Raw genomic sequence first — 19,262 nt, forward strand, 5'->3', positions numbered from 1 at the left:
GTATAAAAAATAAAGTCAATAACTAAACACAATGTTTTCTCTATTTTTTTTATAAGGATATTAATTTCTGTAGAAAATTTTAACTGAATAGCAAAGGATGCTGTAGTTATGAGGGAGAAATTGGTCCCTTCTTAGTCCAATCGGGCTGCTATGACAAAATACCACAGACTGGGGGCCTATTAATGAGAAATAGTTATTGCTCACAATTCTGGAGTCTGGGAGGCCAGGATCAGGGGGCCGGTGTGGATGGGTTCTAGTGAGGGCCCTCTTCCCACAGCAGACTTCTCGTTGTAGCCTCACCAGGTGGAACGGCTAGGGAGCTCTCTGGGCGCTCTTTCATTAGGGCACTGACCCCATTCGTGAGCACTCCACACTCATGAACTAATCACCTCCCAGTTTCCCCCTCCTACCTCATACCATCATTAGGGGGTTAGGATATCAACATAGGAACTTGAGGGGGACATAAACATTCAGACATGAGCAGTGGTTCTCAAAATAGGATTCTGCATGAGCAGCATCAACATCGCCTTGAAAACGTGTTAGAAATGAACGTCTCGAGTTATCTGGAAGTAGTTTATTCAAGAAAAACAAAACTCTTTCCCTTTATTTACGATAATAAATTGCTTCCTTAGCAACCTCCAAATGTAACAAGAACAGTTTTGTTGGCTTATTTTTTGTTTATTATGATTATGGATTCATGGGTGTTTATATATTTGATGTACTTTTTTCCTTTGTAGCCATTATTCTTTTTGATGTTCAAATTATCACATCTTTGTCCAAAGTCGCCTTTAACAGTTTCCTTTCTTTCTGGAACAAGATGTCCCAGGTTTATCTTGTTCATTTCCTGCCTCAGACCAGGTCAGGGACCTGGGTCCTTTGCGTGGACTCTGGTATTTAGAAACCACAATGAAGGTGTGAAGACGCTCATCTCTGCGAGGCTTTTTCAGTGGGTGGAACTAGGATAGAGTTTTATTTTTCAGACGAAGGAAAATAAATTATGAGTTCATATAGCTATTTGCAATTCACATCAAAGATTATCAAGTATTTACTTGACTTCTTTTCGCTGATGATATGAATTTCAAATGAACAATACCAATATTATTACTATTAACAAAAAGACTACTGAGTGTGGTTAAGATTTCTATCCCATGAGAGAGATGTACAATCAAAAATACTGTATTTTAAAGTCATGTGAAAGAATTTTTTCTTTGTAGTTATGCCACCGACTTGATATACTGTTAGGTTTATTTGTTTTAAATTGGGGGTATGACTTGATATTTTTTTTTGTCTTTTTAATTTATAAGATACTTACATGATTTCAAAAATGAAAACTATAAAACAAGATATACTCAAAGACATCTAACCTCCATGTGTTTCAATATTTTGACACACAACCTCCTCTCTTTCAATATTTTAATATAAGCAGGTATCTGTGCAGTTTGGTACAGCTTCCCCTTTCCTTACACAAAAGGTAGCATACATTATTCTGTACCTGGCTTTTTTCACTTAACACTTTGACCTGGAGATGACATCACATCAGTATATATGTAGAGACCTCCTTTATTTCTTTTTACAGCTGCATAAGTACCGTCTTTTGATAACCACAGTTTATTCAGTCCCGTTAAATGTCTCCTATTACTGGACATTTGGCTTGTTTCCAGGTTTTTTCTATAACAAATTATGCCATAATGAATAGAATTGTGCATATGCCATTTTGTATTTTTACCAGAGTAACTATGGAAATTACAATATTCTTAGAAGAGGGATAGCTGAGTCAGAAGTTAAATACATGTCTAATTTTGGTAGATACTGACTGGTAGATGTTTGGTATATACAAACATCCCTAAACATGTTGTATCATTTTAAATTCCTAAAGATCATGTATGAGAGTGCTTATTTACCCACAACCTTACCAACACATATATTGTCAAAGGTGTTCATTTTTTCCCATCTGATAGGTGAGCAATTATTCTTCAGTGCAGTTTTAATTACAGTTCTTTTGTTATGAGCAAGAGGTTAAAGGCCAAGTTTACACTTACATTTTGTTTTCTGGAAACTATCTCTTCTTATCTCTAGCTCATGGTTTTCTATACTTTTTTGGGGGGGACAAAAAAATGAATGTATTTTAATTTACCAAACTTTTCCCTATTACTTATGCATTTTTACTCACAGTTAGGAACATTTTTCCTGCTCCCGGGTTATAGAGAAATTCATGTATGCCTTCTTACAGTTCTTATTTGTACCAGAATTTTAAACAAGTTCCTGAAGAGATTCTTATGCACACCAAAGCATCAGTTTACAAACCCAAGTTTATAAAGTGATGTCAAACATTGCAGTTATTTACATGAGAAACATTTGATAATCTCTCAGTTTCATGCTTTTCTTAATTCTTCTCAATGATGTCAATCTGAAGTCTTCTTGCCTGCATGGTGAAATGTTTCATTAGTAACACATGAAAGACTATTTCTGGGCTAATGTATGCTCTTTATGAATAAACATATTTCATTACAAAAAAACTTTACCTTTCTAAAAGAAAACAACGTAAACCATGATGATACAGCCCACAATCCAGCCGACCAAAAGAAGAACGGGGACTAGAAGTTGTGAGGATGTGGACTCTGTTTAAAAACACACAAAAGAAAACAGATTAGGTACGTTATTTTGGCATTAAATCTTCTGAATCCAGAGAGTAAGAAGAATCTGGCAATATCAGGGGTGGGGAAACACATTCTCTAGTCAGACCCATCCATGATTATTATTTTCTTTTCTACAAAGTACAGGTGACTCAGCTGGGTGTTTGGAATAGACCTGTGGTCAAACCATAGGTCTTCCTTTTACATTTATATGCTGCTGGGCAATTCTGAGCTTGAGCTTCCCTGTTGGTAAAATGTGGATAATGAAACGTGATATACCGGGGGTGCCAAAACAATGTATACAAGTGGACACTTTGTTCAGCGTTGTTCAAGCAGTGGTTCACGTAATCAGAAGTGTCTGGACGCTAATGGTAACCACTTTGAGCACCTCTTGTAATTGCAGAAGTCAAACGTGACTTGTATTCATCTTTTGTTATTGTTATATGTTGAGTATTACAATTTTAATACAGTTTTCCTTTCTTAACGTGTATACCTTTTTTTGGCACCCTCTGTGTATCTCCTGGAGTTGTTGTGAGGATCAAATGATATCACGAATGTGCAAAGGCTTTATAAACTCTAACCATCGTCTGTGTGTTTAGTGTAGACAGAACACAGTCATGCAGGTGTTCAGTAACACAGACAGCAGCTGTTTACATAGAAACAATTGAAAATGACTCTGACGTAATTCCTACTAAACGAAATGATAATCATAACACAGGGAAAAGTATTGAAGATTGTTCTTGGCCTTGATGGCTCACTTTAATGATAGCTAACTTTAATCTTAAATGTCAGAGGTAAAAGAAAGCATTCCATTTTATATAATCATTCTCAACTAGAGAAAAGAGTTTCTATTTTTTAACATGTTCAATATAGCAACCAATACTGATCCAACACACACACATACACACAAGACATTAGCATACTGATTCCCCCTGTGGCTCTTATTTGTACCCTCACCTGTAAAAAAAAATTTATAAAAGTATCATTTTTTAATATTCATTGCATCTCAATCTTATTCTTTCAAATACACACACATCACACAAAAGGATTCAAAAGCAGCACAGAAAGGCATAACAGAAAATCAATATCCCTGCATTAAGGACTTACATATATACTTCTTTTAAGATTTTTATTAAAATATAGTCAACATATAATATTATATGAGTTTCAGGGGTACACCATAGTTGCTCAACATTTATATAGTTAAAGAAGTGATCAGCATGATAAGTCCAGCAACCATCTGACACTGTACCATGTTATCACAATATTACTGACTACATTCCCCATGCTGTACATTACAGCCCCAGGACTTACTTGTTTTATACCTGGAAATTTGAACCTCTTATTTCCCTTCACTTTTTCCCCCTATTTAATTTTTCAATTACAGTTGATATTCAGTATTATTTGATATTAATTACAGGGGTACAGCATAGTGGTTAGACATTTGTATAATTTAAGAAGAGATCCCCCTGACTAGTCTAGTACCCACCTGGCACCATACATAGTTATTACCATATTATTGGCTATATTCCCTGTGCTTTACTTTACATCCTTGTGACTATTTTGTAACTACCAATTTGCACTAGGACTCAGATATATTCTTAATTGAAAAGCACAATTAGATCTTATGCTATTAACTAACAAAGAGAATACATAGTTTTAGCAATTGCAGTTTTATTACAATTTTTATCACTTTATAATGTGGTGGGGTTTTTTTTAATACTACTAAAATAAAACCGTATGGAAACAAGACACTTCTAAAATTAGAAGACACTCTTATAAAAGTAAACTTTCTGAAGTTAAAATGAATTTTAGTAGTTTAAATCTATTTTCCAAAAATGTTGGCATCTCTCTTAACTCTCACAAATTCATCAGGCTTTCCTTGTTTCTCAATCTCACTGTGACCTTGAACAAAACATTAACCACTAAATGAAAAAACTTCTCTTTACCTGCTATGCTGTATTGCTTTAAGGATAAAGCAAACATTCAATATACCCTTTACTCTCATTTGGATGAAAGCCTCTTTGTGAATTGAGGTGCCAGTAGAGATGAATTACATAACAGTAATTATTTTTGAGTTGTTCATATATGTGACTTAGTATTTTTCCCAATTTCAAAGTACTTGAAAATTAATATTGATATTTTAATTGGGCATTTATAAATATTTTATATGAGCATATTTTAATACAATTCTAAAATTTACATATCATAAAGCCTTAGAATAGTACATCTCGTTATTATTCCTTGTAAAACAATACAATTGATTGTAAATTTTAACATTCAAAGTATACTTGCATTTGTATTCTTTTAATACTAATATTTTGTTTTACCATAATCTGGAGCATTGTTTTGAAACAGGACTATAGAGACACACAATATACTTTGCATATGTCACTTACATTAATAGCACACATAAGCATAAAACCTCTTTTTAAATATGAAGAGTCATTTCAAAATGCTTCTTCCTGTGTCCAGCCCTGAGCATGCCTGAGCAGTCACACCTAGAAGTATTAAGGGCACTGTGCTCTGGAACAGGACGGTCCAAGGTCAAAGCTGGTGCCACCACTCTCTACTGTGTGATCACAGGCAAGTTAAGAAATTTTGCTATGCCTCAGTTCCCTGATCTGTAAAGCAGGGATGATGACAATACTGCGTACCTCATGAGATTGTTGTCAGGATTAAAAGCAACAACTCCTGTAGGCATTTAAAACCTGTTTCTTGGATGCAGTATTCAGCCCATTTTGTCACATTAGAGTCAATCACTTCTCTTAAATACAACAATAAAAATTAAAAACCAGGAAAAAAAAGAAATGCAGATGCAAAGCATATTGGAGATGGCTAAGCCCTTTTTATGTATTTCATTTTAGAGTCAGAAAACAGACTCAGAGAGGTTGAGGGACTTCCCCAAACTCACATGGCTATTCGTAGCAGATCTGACACAGAATTCAAATGTCCTTAATTCTGGTTCAGCATGCCACTATATCTCAAATCTAATACCTCAAATCTAGTACAACTCTGGAGAAGAACTGACTTCTAACTCATCTTACAAAACAAGAGTGGACAAATTCAGCTCTTTTGTTTGTTTGATCCTTTCAAAATTGTTCATAATGTATAAACATGGGCCATAAGTTGCAAATCTATGCACATTTTGTGGTCATACAAACATATACGGTTAATGCACCTTTAGCAGAAATACCACATTCTTCAGAATAATTGAGAAACACCAAATACTGGGAAACAAACTAAACCAGGGGGTCTGGGCCTTTTTTGCCAGGAGAGTTTGGTGCCTTAAATCTTACCTTTTTCAGCCATTCTTCCTATTGCTGGGTGGGTTGTTCAGGGCCAGGATTACCTCTTGTTATTGTTCTCCAGCGTCTCTTTGAACTTTAAATAGAGAGATATCTGAAGAGAGTGGCAGCTGCCCCTCTCCTGGCTGCCAATTGTCTGCAGGGTGATGTAAGGCATTGAAAAGAGAGCTCCTCTGGCTTTTCTTAACTTGTTATGATGGAGGAAACAAGGAGTAGCATGACCTAAACAATTAAATAGGCTGAGTTATCCTAACCCAGAGATATGCAGATTTTTTATTCACCCATGCCTTCAGACTACAAAAAGAAAATGTTCAGTGAAGAGGTATACAGAGGAAAAACGGCATTGCAATTAGACAAGTTCTATCAGGGAGGGAAGGTGATATATTGTAAGAAAGGACTTCGATGTTAGAGTGACCTGCCTTCAAATTCCAAATGTTCTGAAAATGAAGGCCAAGTTGCTTAAGCTGGGCATTTGCTTCTTCAATTTTAAAATGAGCATAGCAATACCTACCTATGGAAGAACTGTCATAAAGATGAAATGAAAATGCTATGTGAAATATAGACAGTTCTTTATTATGTCACAGGATGCAAAAGATAAATTAAATGGTGGCCCTTCCTATGAACCATTCTAAAAGCAGAAAATTTTTATATAAATGTACTAGAAACTAAAACAAACCAAAAAAAAGGGCTGTGGTATTGCCTAGAATTTTCAGCGAGCAGTCATAAATTTGTTGTTTTTATTAGCAATGTATAGAAATAGGACATTTCATTTTTCAAAGTCCAACCTGGTTTATGTAACATGACCTAGACTATGCTCTAGATTCTCACTGGAATAACTTTAATTTTCAGGTCTGGATGGAAAAGTTTTGCAAAATGATTCTGTGACCAACATCCCCAAAAATCCAACATGAGATTAAGGGTATCCTCATTTATAAGACAAGATTTGCTGATCAGGGGCCAGCCCGGTGGCTCAGGCGGTTAGAGCTCCGTGCTCCTAACTCCGAAGGCTGCCGGTTTGATTCCCACATGGGCCAGTGGGCTCTCAACCATAAGGTTGCCAGTTCAATTCCTCGAGTCCCGCAAGGGATGGTGGGCTCTGCCCCCTGCAACTAAGATTGAACACGGCACCTTGAGCTGAGCTGCCTCCCGGATGGCTCAGTTGTTGGTTGGAGCGTGGGCTCTCAACCACAAGGTTGCCGGTTCGACTCCCGCAAGGGATGGTGGGCTGTGCCCCCTGCAACTAGCAACGGCAACTGGACCTGGAGCTGAGCTGCGCCCTCCACAACTAAGACTGAAAGAACAACAACTTGAAGCTGAACAGCACCATCCACAACTAAGATTGAAAGGACAACAATTTGACCATTGTTCCCCAATAAAGTCCTGTTCCCCTTCCCCAATAAAAATCTTTAAAAAAAAAAAAAAAAAAAAAAAAAAAAAAAAAGATTTGCTGATCAAATCCTCCTCCACAGAGATCCAAGAGTGATGTTTCCTGCCAATGACCATACCTCATCACTGATCAAAATCTACCAATGGTTCTCCAATCTGTTAGACTAAAAATCTGAACTCCTTGTTAAGACACCTTAAAAGACTCATCTCTCTACTTTCCCACTTGCCATGATGCTTCAGCCCCACTGAACTCCTTGCTGTTATATGAATTCAGGACGCTACCACCCACACAGGCAAGGAGAACATTTGATTTTCTACCTCAAGTCATATATCTATAGAGTGTGTTGTCAACCATCTGGTAAGTTTATTGCATATTTATGTCATTTAAGCCAAGTTTTCTCTCTCTCTCTCTTCGATTTAATATTGAAAAAAAATGCCTGGCTATACCAGGTAAGAAGACGGGCTATGTACTATCTATGTAACAAAATTCCTGGTAAAATTGGGTACTGTTTTTCAATATTAAATAATTGTATATTGAACAAAGGTTAACTGAGAGCAAGACAGAGACAAGAAAAAAATAGTGATTGATTGCACTTAAATACTGAAATTTTTACCTGAATGGGTTACCAAAGTGGCATTATATTCTTCTAGGGTACTTAAGCAAAAATATTCAAATATTTGGCTCTTTATTAAAGATAAATCAGAATTGTTTACTTTTCAAATATTTGTAACCATCATTGTCTGGAATTATAGTAGACAGACCTGAATATGGTAGATTAAAGGAACAAATTCTTATAAAGACATAAACTATCAAAATTGACTCGAAAAGAAATAGAAAATTTGAATATCAAGTAAGGAGAATGAAGACATAATAATAAATAAATAAATAAATAAATAAATCCCACAAAGAAAAACCATGAAACAAATGGCTTCACTGGTGAATTCTACCAAACATTTAAAGAGTTAACATCAATACTTTAAAAACTCTTCCCAAAAATAGAAGAGGAGGGAAGACTTCCCAACTCATTCTATGAGGCCAGTGTTACCCTGCCATCAAAATCAAAGATATGATAAGAGAAGAAAACTACAGACTAATCTCTCTAATGAATATAGATGCAAACATTTCAACAATAAACTAACAGATTAAATCCAGCAACATAAAAAGAATTATACACCACAACCAAGTGGGATTCATCCCAGGAATGCAGTCAGCACAACATTCAAATACCAATTAATGTAATACACCATATTAATTGAATAAAAAACAAAAGCTACATGACCATCTCAGCAGATGCAGAAAAAACATTTGACAAACTCCAACACCATTTCAAGATAAAAAACACTCAGCAAATGAGGAATGAAGGGAACCGCCACAACCTCGTAAAGGAGATCTACAAAAAAATGTTAACATCATACTTAATGGCAAAAGACTGGATGCTTCCCTAGTCTTTTAACTAACTTCATGAACAAGACAAGGATATGTTCTCACACTTTGATTCAATATTGTACTGGAGATTGTAGCCAGGAGATTTAGGCAGAAAATGAAGTAAAATGCATTCAAATTGGAAAAGAAGAAATAAACTATCTCTATTTGCAGATGACATGATCTTATATATAGAAAATCCTAAAGAATTCACCAAAAAAACTGTTAGAGCTAATAACCAAATTCAGCAAGGTTGCAAGATACAAGATCAACACTCAAAAATCAGTTGTATTTCTACACATTAACAATGAACAGTTCTAAAATTAAATTAAGGAAAAAATGTTATTTACAATAGCATCAAAAAGAATAAAATACTTAGGAATAAATTTAAACAATTGTACAAGACTTGTAACTGAAGACCAACACAATATTTCTAAAAGAAATTAAAGAAGATCTAAATAAATGGAAAGACATGCCATGCTCACAGATTGACACACTTAATATTGTTAAAGATGGCAATACTACCCAAAGCAATCTACAGATTCAATATACTCCTATCTAAATAACAATAGCCTTTTTTTGCAGACATGGAAAAACCTAACTTTAAAATTCAGATAGAATTACAAGGGACCCTGATAATCCAAACAACCTTAAAGATGAAAAACAAAGTTGGAGGACTCACACTTAACTGATTTAAAAGCTTACTACAAAGCTACAATAACCTAGGATGTGTGGTGTAGGCATAAGGACAGCCATGTAAATCAATGGAATAGAATTGAAAGTCCAGAAATAAACCCATACACTTATGGTCAACTGATTTTCAATAGGAATGCCAAGATGATATATTAGGGAAAGAATAGACTTTTCAATAAATGATGCTGGGACAACTAGTTTTCCACATGAAAAGAATGAAGGAGAATCACTATCTCACACCACATATACAAATTAACTCAAAATGCATCAAAGTCCTAAATGTAAGAGCTAAAACTATAATCAGAAGAAAACACGGGGGTAAATCAGGCAATGGTTTCTTAGATATAACACCTAAACTACAAGCATTCAAAGAAAAAGTAGACAAATTGGACTTTAACAAATATTAAAACTTTTGTACATCAAAGGACACTATCAAGAGGGTAAAAAGAAAATCTATGTAATGGGAAAAATATTTGCAAATCAGATGTCTGAAAATGGTTTAGTATCCAGAATATATATATATATATATATATATATATATATATATATAGTGTGTGTGTGTATATATATATATATATATATATATATATATATATATATATATATATACATATATATATATATCCATACAACTCAACAAAAAGACAAATAACCCAAATTTAAAAATGGGCAAAGGGTTTGAATAGACATTTATTCAAAGAAGATATACAAGTGGCCAATAAGCATGTGAAAATAGATTCAAATCATTAGTCACTAGGGAAAAGCAAATCAAAACCGCAGTGAGATACCACTTCACTCCCACTAAGATAGTTACAATAAAGACAGAGAGTGACAAGTGTTGACAAAGATATGGAGAAATAAGAACCCTTATAACAGTGTTGGTAAGAATGTAAAATGATACAGCCATTTTGAAAAACAATTTTGCAGTTCCTTAAAATATTAAATATAGAATTACCTTATGGCCCAGAAATTCCATTCTTAGGTATATAACCATGAGAATTGAGAACAAGTGTTTAAAACAAAATTGTACACAAATATTCATAACATCATTATTCATAATAGACAAAACATGGAAACAACCCAAATGTCCACAAACTAATAAATAGATAAAGTAAATGTGATGTATCCATGTAATATTAATATTGTTCAGCTATAAAAAGGAATGAAGTTCTGGTGCATGATACAACATGGTTGAACCTTGAAAATATTATGCTAAATGAAAGAAGCCATATTGTATTGCATGATTCTGTTTATATGAAATGTCCAGAACAGGCAAATCTAGAAAGACAGAGTATAGATTAGTGGTTGGGAGCTGGGGGAAGTTGGGAATGGGGAGTGACTGGTAAGGGGAATGGAGTTTCTTTGGGGAGTGATGAAAATGTTCTGGAATTAGATAGTGGTGATGGTTGCCCTACTTTTTGAATATACTAAAACCACTGAACTGTACACTTTAAAGCAGTGAATTTGACAGTATATGAGTTATATCTCAATTTTTTTAAAGTTCAAATTAGTTTTTGAAAAGAAAATTCTGGAGAGGAACCCTCAGACTCCCAAAGCAAAAAAGGGGAGAGAGATAAAATAGAATTGGGAGAAATGCCAGACAAAATAGTAACCAAGTTAAAATTTTTTGTTTTTGAAAGAAATGTTTACTGAGCACCTACTATGTGCTGGACAGCACTCGAGGCAGTTGGGATACATCAATGAACAAAGATCTCTTCTCGCCCAGACTTACATTCAGACAGATGATAAACGGTATGAAAAAAGAAAAAGTAGGGCCAACTAAGGTTAATAATTAGGTTGATCCTAAGGTTGGCTTTTCCTGGCAGGATTAAAGAGCCAGGAGTTAGTATGGTTCCAGCAGAGTGAGTAATGAGACAGCAGTAAGACAAGAGGTCAGAGAGGTGAGTCAGTAGGGCTTTTCAGCCGTTGTGAGAATGTTATTTCCTCTGACTGTAACAGGGAGCAATGGAAGATTTTAAAGAGAGAACTAACATGACCTGACTTACATTTTGAAGTATCATGTTGGCTGCTGTGATTGAGAGCAAGGATAGAAGCAGAGAAACTTGTGAGGAATCTATTGTAATAATCCAGACAAGACATGATGGGGACTCAGACCAGTGTGGTGCTTGATTACTCATCAAGAAGGGAGACTTTCGATGACGCCAGAGAGTAAGGTGGCATATTTATGATGGGTGTGACTAACATGGTTTTGATGAATCAGGTGGGACCCTCCCATGTTATCAACTTTTGTTAACTGACTTGCGTGGAGGAAATCATGTGTTCAAAGTTCAATCAAAGGGTTCTGCAGCTGCAGTAGGAAGTATTGAGCAAGGTCCTTCCAATCTGAAATGTCCAACATGTGAAATGTATTGAGACAAATGAATAGGAGGCAACAAGCGTTACAGACTAGCTGATCGTCTTCCCTGGGACTCCTCCTCGCATGTCACTGAAAGGAAAGGGTGGCTCAAAGCAGAAGGCAGCTCCACGACAACGGAGAAGCCAGGAGCTGGGATCAAGTCTGAATGCCAGCTCGGGTAACGGCTGTGTGAACTTAAACAAGTCAAGTCTATTTCTTCATTTGGAAAATGAGACGAATAGCACGCAGGGTTGTTGTAGAATTGGAGATTAATGGATAGAAATGGATAGAAAGTGCTCAGCACCAGCCTAACACATAGGAATTTCCCACCATGGTAGTTACTGTCATTAAGTCGTGATAAGCAGGGATAAAGAGGAATGAGAAGCAACATCTACAGAAAACAAGATGTCCCCTGGTACATGTAACCACGTGTCCCCACCATCATTCCTGAGGGTTGTCTTAGGGGGACCATATTTATTGATCCTCAGGCCATAGCCTCAGTAAAGGTGGTTGCAGAGTCCATTTTTCAACTCCCACTCAGTGCGCTTCTCATTTGCCTCCAGCCCGCATTTCTCCACGGAAACAACTTATTTCTAAGATCAGTAAGATCTAAGATCATATTACTTCCAATATTACTGAAGTCAATGGAAACTTTTTCAGTCCTGATCTTATTGAGGGCCTCTTAGCATCACTTGACTCCATTGGTTACTTTCTCCTCTTGACATTCTCCCTTCCTTAGGCTTCTGTGCTCAGATTTTTCCTATTTTTGGCTGTTTGTTCTTAGTCTTGTGGGTTTACCCTCATCTACTCAAACATTAAATATCGGTACCATGATAAATATATCAGAACAGAACTTTTGTGATACATGGGAGATGAATTGGAGAGAGACAGTAAGTGAAACCAAGCCACGTGCATTTTATAGAATCCTGAGAGTTCCTTCCAGGGCCAGCATCTTGGTCATGCAACCTGTGCAGTCCTGCAGAGTCATTTAGGACTCCGTGCTGAGAAAGACCCCATATTTGTTTTAACACTCTGTTGTCAGTATCTTGAAATTCTTAATAATTTTATCTTTGAACGTGGGTTTAGTCAGAGTCCATGGGACGGAGCACGCTCAGGAGCACAGATGATACGCGGATGGCAGTAGTGTGCTCTGTAGTGGTCCAACAGCTGCCCACGCATGTGCAGGCTAAGGCTCCAGGCACTGCAAACAGCACCTATATAGCAATGTGCCCTGCCTGTGAGCCAGAGGCTGGGACAGTCCAAAGCGTGGGAGCGGGGTACTGGAGCCATGCTGGGACTTGGGTGCACAAAGGCAGTAGCAATGGTCATAGGCATGCCTGGACAGCAGTTGCTGGTGGATAGGCAGCAAATTTTGACCGTCCATTATGGAATCTCTAGCTTTAAAAACTGCTGCAACTTTGCAGGACAGAATGTGCACAGGCTTAGAAATGGAAATTAAATTTAAAGATTGCTACATTCAACGGAAAATAACACACTTTTCATAAGAAGCTTTGGACGAACCAAGTATTACGCAGTAGATAATTTTTAAATTAATTTTTCCTTGTAATTGAAGATATGGCAATAGAATACCTAACAGACATTTTGAATCACAAATCTTGAAGCTACTACAACCTCCAGAAGTTATGGCAAATGTCAGAATAAATATCGAAATGCCATTGTATATATTTATGTTTCAAATTAAATTCAGACATACACAAAACTGATTTGTATAGAGTCAAAATCTTTTTCTAGAAATTGTTTCACAAGAATCATCAGCTCTAGCTCAGCAATCTCATGCTAACATTTGTTGTTATAATTTGTTGTTCAGTTGCCGATAAATACACTAGCTTCTTAAATACTATTTGGATAACATTTTGTTCCCTCCTTAATTAATTCAATAAAATATTTAGCACATACTCTTTTCATTTGCCTGAGAGTCCTGGTTTTACCTTTTTGAAAAGTATGCTTTAACATGATTTAACTCTCCTGGCCTCAGTTTCTTTGTCTGTAAAATGGAAATAAGACCTACCTAGAATTGTTGTGAGAACTACGTGGCAAAGTGCTTAAGGCACTTAGCACATAACCTGCTATTAAGTAAATGCACATGAGGCCTTGGGCTTTGAATGTGAGTTTCCATAGAGGGTATTAAGGCAGCTGGTATTGGAGATATGGTCCAGTTTATCACTGCTTGACTTCCGCTCCTTTCCTAAACACCCACATTTTATAAACTTGCCTGAAATGACTTTTCTGTTTCTATAATTACATTCTTTAAAATCTTATTTGCTGACCCTCTGCTAATTATATACCTCACACCTCATGAAAATAATATCCAGTGGGAACTATGTGTAAGAGCTGAGTGACCTTCACCACTGAAAGCTTTCCAGCGCTTGTTTACAATGGGGCTCAGGCAGGCGTAGTGTTTAAAAAGCCCACGATATGGCCAATGAAGTCCATTTAAAAAGGCAAAGAAGGTTTTTCTTAGAATCTACGCATTAGCATTTTCCATATTTCAAAGGTCAATTTTTCAAGACACAAAAGGGTAACATGAAAGATGATAGTTTCAATGAAGGCTATGCTGAGAAAATATATTCAGTTGTAAACACATTGTATAAAATATTTTCTTTAATACTTTCCCCTCCCTGAGAGCCTTCAAAACTACAGAATCCTTATATATTGGAAATTCTGGTATTTCCCTTTTGCCACAAAAATATATAGTACATCCTTTCCCATCCCCAGACCCCAAATAAAAGGAGCCCCAAATTTACCCATCCGAGTCTAAATACATCTTTAAGGCTAAGGAAGGCTGGCTGGGTCCCTCCACATGGTGGCAAAGTTGCTCATGCGGGGAGCTCAGCTGAGACTCCAAGAGCCCCAGTGTTTTGACACTATATACACAACAGCAGACGAATTCTCTTCCCAACACCCACTCCACACCATCTTTGGGAAATATAAATACGGGGTTGAGTATCACAAAACCACAGAAGACAAACAATTAAATAACAGCACTTTACGAACTCCTCTGAACTCCTGAATAAACTGTTCTAGGTCCTAACACTTTTAGCTCTACAAGAGTAACTTAACCAAAAGGTTAAAGCAGTGAATATGCACCATGTTTGAGGAACAGAGCCTCCGTTGGCCTTTACAGCATATGCTCCAGTACAGCGAGTGAATTGTTCTCCTAAACCTTTGAACGAGTGCAGGCCCTGAGGACCGGGTCGCCAGGAGAGATCTCAGGTGAAGAGGGGACAACTGTCCACACAGCCTCACAAGTCAGAACACCAGGCAACACTACAGAGCCTGAGAGATTCATCCCAGAAGCTACTCTGGTCCCTATGCCCAACCCTTTCTACCAGCAGTCTTCTTTTTGAAACTATTATAATACAAGACAAAATCTTTCATTCTCTAATTAAAGTTATAACCTGAAGATTTGCACTTCCATCTTTATTGTATTCTAAATGTCTCATTTGAATCTATTTTTCCAATACTTTAGTATGAAATTTTCAAGCATAAGCCAAATGTTGAGATAATTTTACATAATTACAAAATTTCCATATATGCAACCCCTTACCCATCATCAATCCATCTTATTTTCTGATTTTTCTGATTTTCTGATTTGTTTCAAAAAATTATAGTCGTCAGCACATTTCTCTCAGAATACACTAGTATGTCACTGGATTAGAGTCCAATAAATTTTAATAGATTTTTCTTTCAAAATAAACTTTATACATAAGAAATGTACAAATCTTAATTGTACATTCACTGAGTTTTGACAACTGGGTACACCTTTGCAACCCAAACTCCTATCAAGATGTAGACCTGAAATTGTTTCATGACTTGCTAGTTTTTACCAATCTTCTATCTATTCACACCTTATTAAAAATCTGTTTTAAATATCCCAGCTTTAAAATGTTTTAAAATCTGTATGTCTTGTCCCCCTTCGTTACTCCAGCTTCAGAATTACTTTTAATATGCTCTCGTGTTTACCTTTACTCTTGAATTTTCAAATTGCTTTAGTTTCAAAGAAAAAAGGAAAGGAAAAACTACTGTTGTTATTTTTCATTGACTTGCATTAAGTATAGAGATTAATTTAGGAATATTTGATACATTGTAATAGTCAACACTTCCAAGAACAGTTTTGCTTTTCCATTTAGTCAAGCCTTCTTTTTTGTGTGTTAGACTTTTCTCCATATAATTCTTGCACACTTCTTGTTAAGTTTATTCCTTTTTTAAAAAAATATTTATTGATTGCTATTTTAAATATGTTACTCCCATTATACTTTTTGATATGAATTTTGCATACAAGCAACTTAGCAAGTTTGCTTATGGTCAATAGGAATTTTCAGTTGATATTCTTAGGTTTTGATATATAAATCATTATCTACAAACAGTAAGTTTACCTCCTCTTTCCCAATTTCTGTATCTCTTAATTTTCCCTACATTTATAATTGCATCCATTAGAACAATGCATCAAAAGCACAAGTAGTAGTGCCTGTAACAACTTTTATCTATCTCTTTTATAGGAAATGGTCTCTGAATATAGTAGATGGCCTTTTTCTGGGGATGGTGTCAGCGATTTACCTTTTCCTATTCCACTTTGACCTCAGTGTCAAGTAGAACAAAAGTCAATTACTTCCATTTCCTCTGTATTTGTGGTCATTTTCTCATCTCATTTCTTGTTTTATGTAATTGTGCTTTTCTCCTTTTACTAATTTTTTGAAGAACCAGCTCTTGAATTTAATTTTGAGGTTTACATTACATTAATTTTTGTTTTTAATTTATTAATTCTTTCCTTCAACTTTTCTTAGGTTTCTCTTTGTGTTCTTTGTCTAATTTTCAAAAATGCGATGCTGAATTCATTTATTCTTGTTCATATTGTTCCTCTGAGCACAGTTTTAGCTGAATCCTATGGGTTCTGACATATAATGTTTTAACTAATGATATTTGCTAGATATCCTCACATTTTACTTTTAATATTCTCTTTACTAACAATTGCCACCCCAATAAACTTTAATTTAAAAAATTTTTGTTTGATCAAGAAATTATTTGAGAGAAGTTTTAAATTTCCAGGTAGTATTTTTCTTTTAAAATGAATCATGCCATGACACTTTTTGTAGGACAAAAATTTTAATGTAAGATACTATATACTCATGTATCTGTGCAGGGAGTTTTATTTCCCACATGGTGGAATTTTTTTTCTACAAAATACTCCTATGTAACATATGCATATGTATATAAAATTAGATATTCTTAAACATATTTTTAGCTAATATGTGTTAAATACTATGGGTTAGAATTGTATTTGTGAACCCGATATACCGACTGGTTTATTCCTTAAGTATCCTCCTTTATTATAGAAGACCATGTCTCAGGAAGATTAAGCAATTTGTCAGCACCACACAGAAGATCTCTCAGAATCAAAAGAGCAGAGCAAGGATGCCTGCCTATGGAAGGCCGATTCCAAAGCCAACACAATATTACCTCCACAGACGGTATCACAAGAACCATGTGAGAAAAGAAAGCACAAGTTACAAACCACCCATAGGTAATATACACAAAACACACCACCCATAAACATGCAATCATTGAGGATGTTAGGGACACCCAATGAGGGATGTAAGTATGTAATTTAACATTTCATAAAAGCACACGCCTTTTGTAGATTTCCAATGTAGACAGTGCTTCAGGCAATCAATCTGCTCTTGGCATTCTTTTGGATTTTAAGGTATTCGTCTAAGAGGTTCCTTTCAATATTTCACTCTCACCATGAGGAATTCCTCTTCCTACCCAACCTGATTACTTCATGGTGAGAATTAGTCCTCTCCTTGGGAATCTTTCGAGATGGGGAACAGCTGTTCTCCATTCTCTGTATAATAATCCCTCATAAACTTGAAGCCTTCCATAGTAATAGTCTCTGGGATGAATAATTCTAATCTCTCGAACCTATCATTTTTTTCAAAATTATTCTCTAATAATGTGATTATTTTTATGCTAGGGGAGAAGGATGATGTTTATGGTGCCCGTATAAAGTTGCTGAATTGTGTTGACCATTAAGGGGCTGCTGCATAGTGAGGTGGTGAAGGTCTTTGCAGTACGATTGTTTTATGGTGCCTACTTGTCTGTTCATGTCTCCTGAGGTCTTTTAACCTAGGTCATAAGACTCCAGGCATTTGCCATCCATCCCTCACACTCAAAGTGCGGAGGAAATCAAAACTGCACAAAAGTCTGGAAAATGACCAAGGAAAATATGAGAAAAGCATGTAAGCAGCAAAGGAATTTGAGGGGTTTGCAGTGTTTTATGTGAAGTGCATTTACTCCTATCTTTTTAAATCAGGAAAATTTAACTTGGTAGCATAGAAAGGTCATAAAATATACACCCATGGTCTGTAATAATAGAGTAAAAAAGGTTTTGTTAATTAAAGGAAAGAAAGAATATTCCATCAAAGGTTCTTCCCTCTTCAGAACTCTAGAATGACTTCTGAGGCACAAGCAGTTCTAAAAATCATATGATAAAGACAGAAATCTAGTTACATGTTAATGATTAAACAAAAAGAGGGATTTATTGACTGAGTGCCACTCGAAAGAAAGTATCATACTTACAAAAGTGATTTTTATAAAGGTAAAATTATCAATGCCTATTGATAATTGCTTGAAATAATAAATTAATTACATAAGCTATCACAATGAAATATTAATAAAAGATAACAACTATTGAGAGCTGTTTTAGACATATGAGATGCATTAACTCATTAAATTCTCATGACACCCTATCAAATACTTTCCCAGTTTTACAGATAAAAAGCAAAGGAGGTTAAATTACATGGCAAAAGTCATACTGGAGGTACATGGCAGATTTGGAATCCTAACAAAAGAGGTCTGACCCCAGGATCCTTGGTTTTTAATCACTCTGCTCTACTAACATCAGAAGATGATTTTTTTTTTCAGAAGAAGATTTAATCAAGGACTGAGTTATGGAATCCACCAATTCAACAAAGCCAACCATTCCCAAGAGCTCAGAGAAATGAATTTTAATTGCAACATTTTTTGTGCACCAATCATAGGTATGATTAGATTTTAAAAGAGCACTTTCATTAGATACTTGCTGCTGGCTCTGATTGAGGTATTCTTTTAACCATCTCCACTGGAATGCACTTCAATTTAAGGTACTCCAATCCCAGTGTTTCTACTTTGAACTCATAGTCACTTCAGTTTGTCCATCTTTTCATCAAATTCTGCTAAGTACTATTTGTGTCTATAACCACGGGATTACAAGCTCCTGAAAAATCAAGGAGTCTGCCTTCTTTATTCTTAGAGTATCAGCATCTAACCCTCTGTAAGTTTCCTCCCTAACAAGCAGGAACCAATGGAATGTTCATCCAGGCAAGCGTTTACCTGGAGAACAGAGTGAAAACAAGTGCCTTAAATATCTGGGTTGTCTGGTATGAAAGAATAGGTGCTAAGTGCAG

The 19,262-nt window shown here is 35.8% G+C and overlaps 1 protein-coding gene across 1 annotated transcript; it reads right to left on the reverse strand.

Annotated features, from left to right (window-relative positions):
• Positions 1–2,291: 2,291 nt before the first annotated feature.
• STRIT1 (small transmembrane regulator of ion transport 1) lies at positions 2,292–6,079 on the reverse strand. The gene is made up of 3 exons (XM_088794004.1): positions 5,933–6,079; positions 2,523–2,618; positions 2,292–2,422 (listed from the first exon to the last, which is right to left on the reverse strand). The coding sequence occupies exons 1-2, from the start codon at positions 5,943–5,945 to the stop codon at positions 2,527–2,529; spliced, it is 105 nt and encodes a 34-aa protein (XP_088650130.1). The 5' UTR covers positions 5,946–6,079; the 3' UTR covers positions 2,292–2,422; positions 2,523–2,526.
• Positions 6,080–19,262: the final 13,183 nt, after the last annotated feature.

The sequence above is a fragment of the Rhinolophus sinicus genome, chromosome 17 (assembly GCF_057876585.1).
Source record: "Rhinolophus sinicus isolate RSI-liver-muscle chromosome 17, RSI-T2T, whole genome shotgun sequence".
NCBI classification, from domain to species: domain Eukaryota; kingdom Metazoa; phylum Chordata; class Mammalia; order Chiroptera; family Rhinolophidae; genus Rhinolophus; species Rhinolophus sinicus.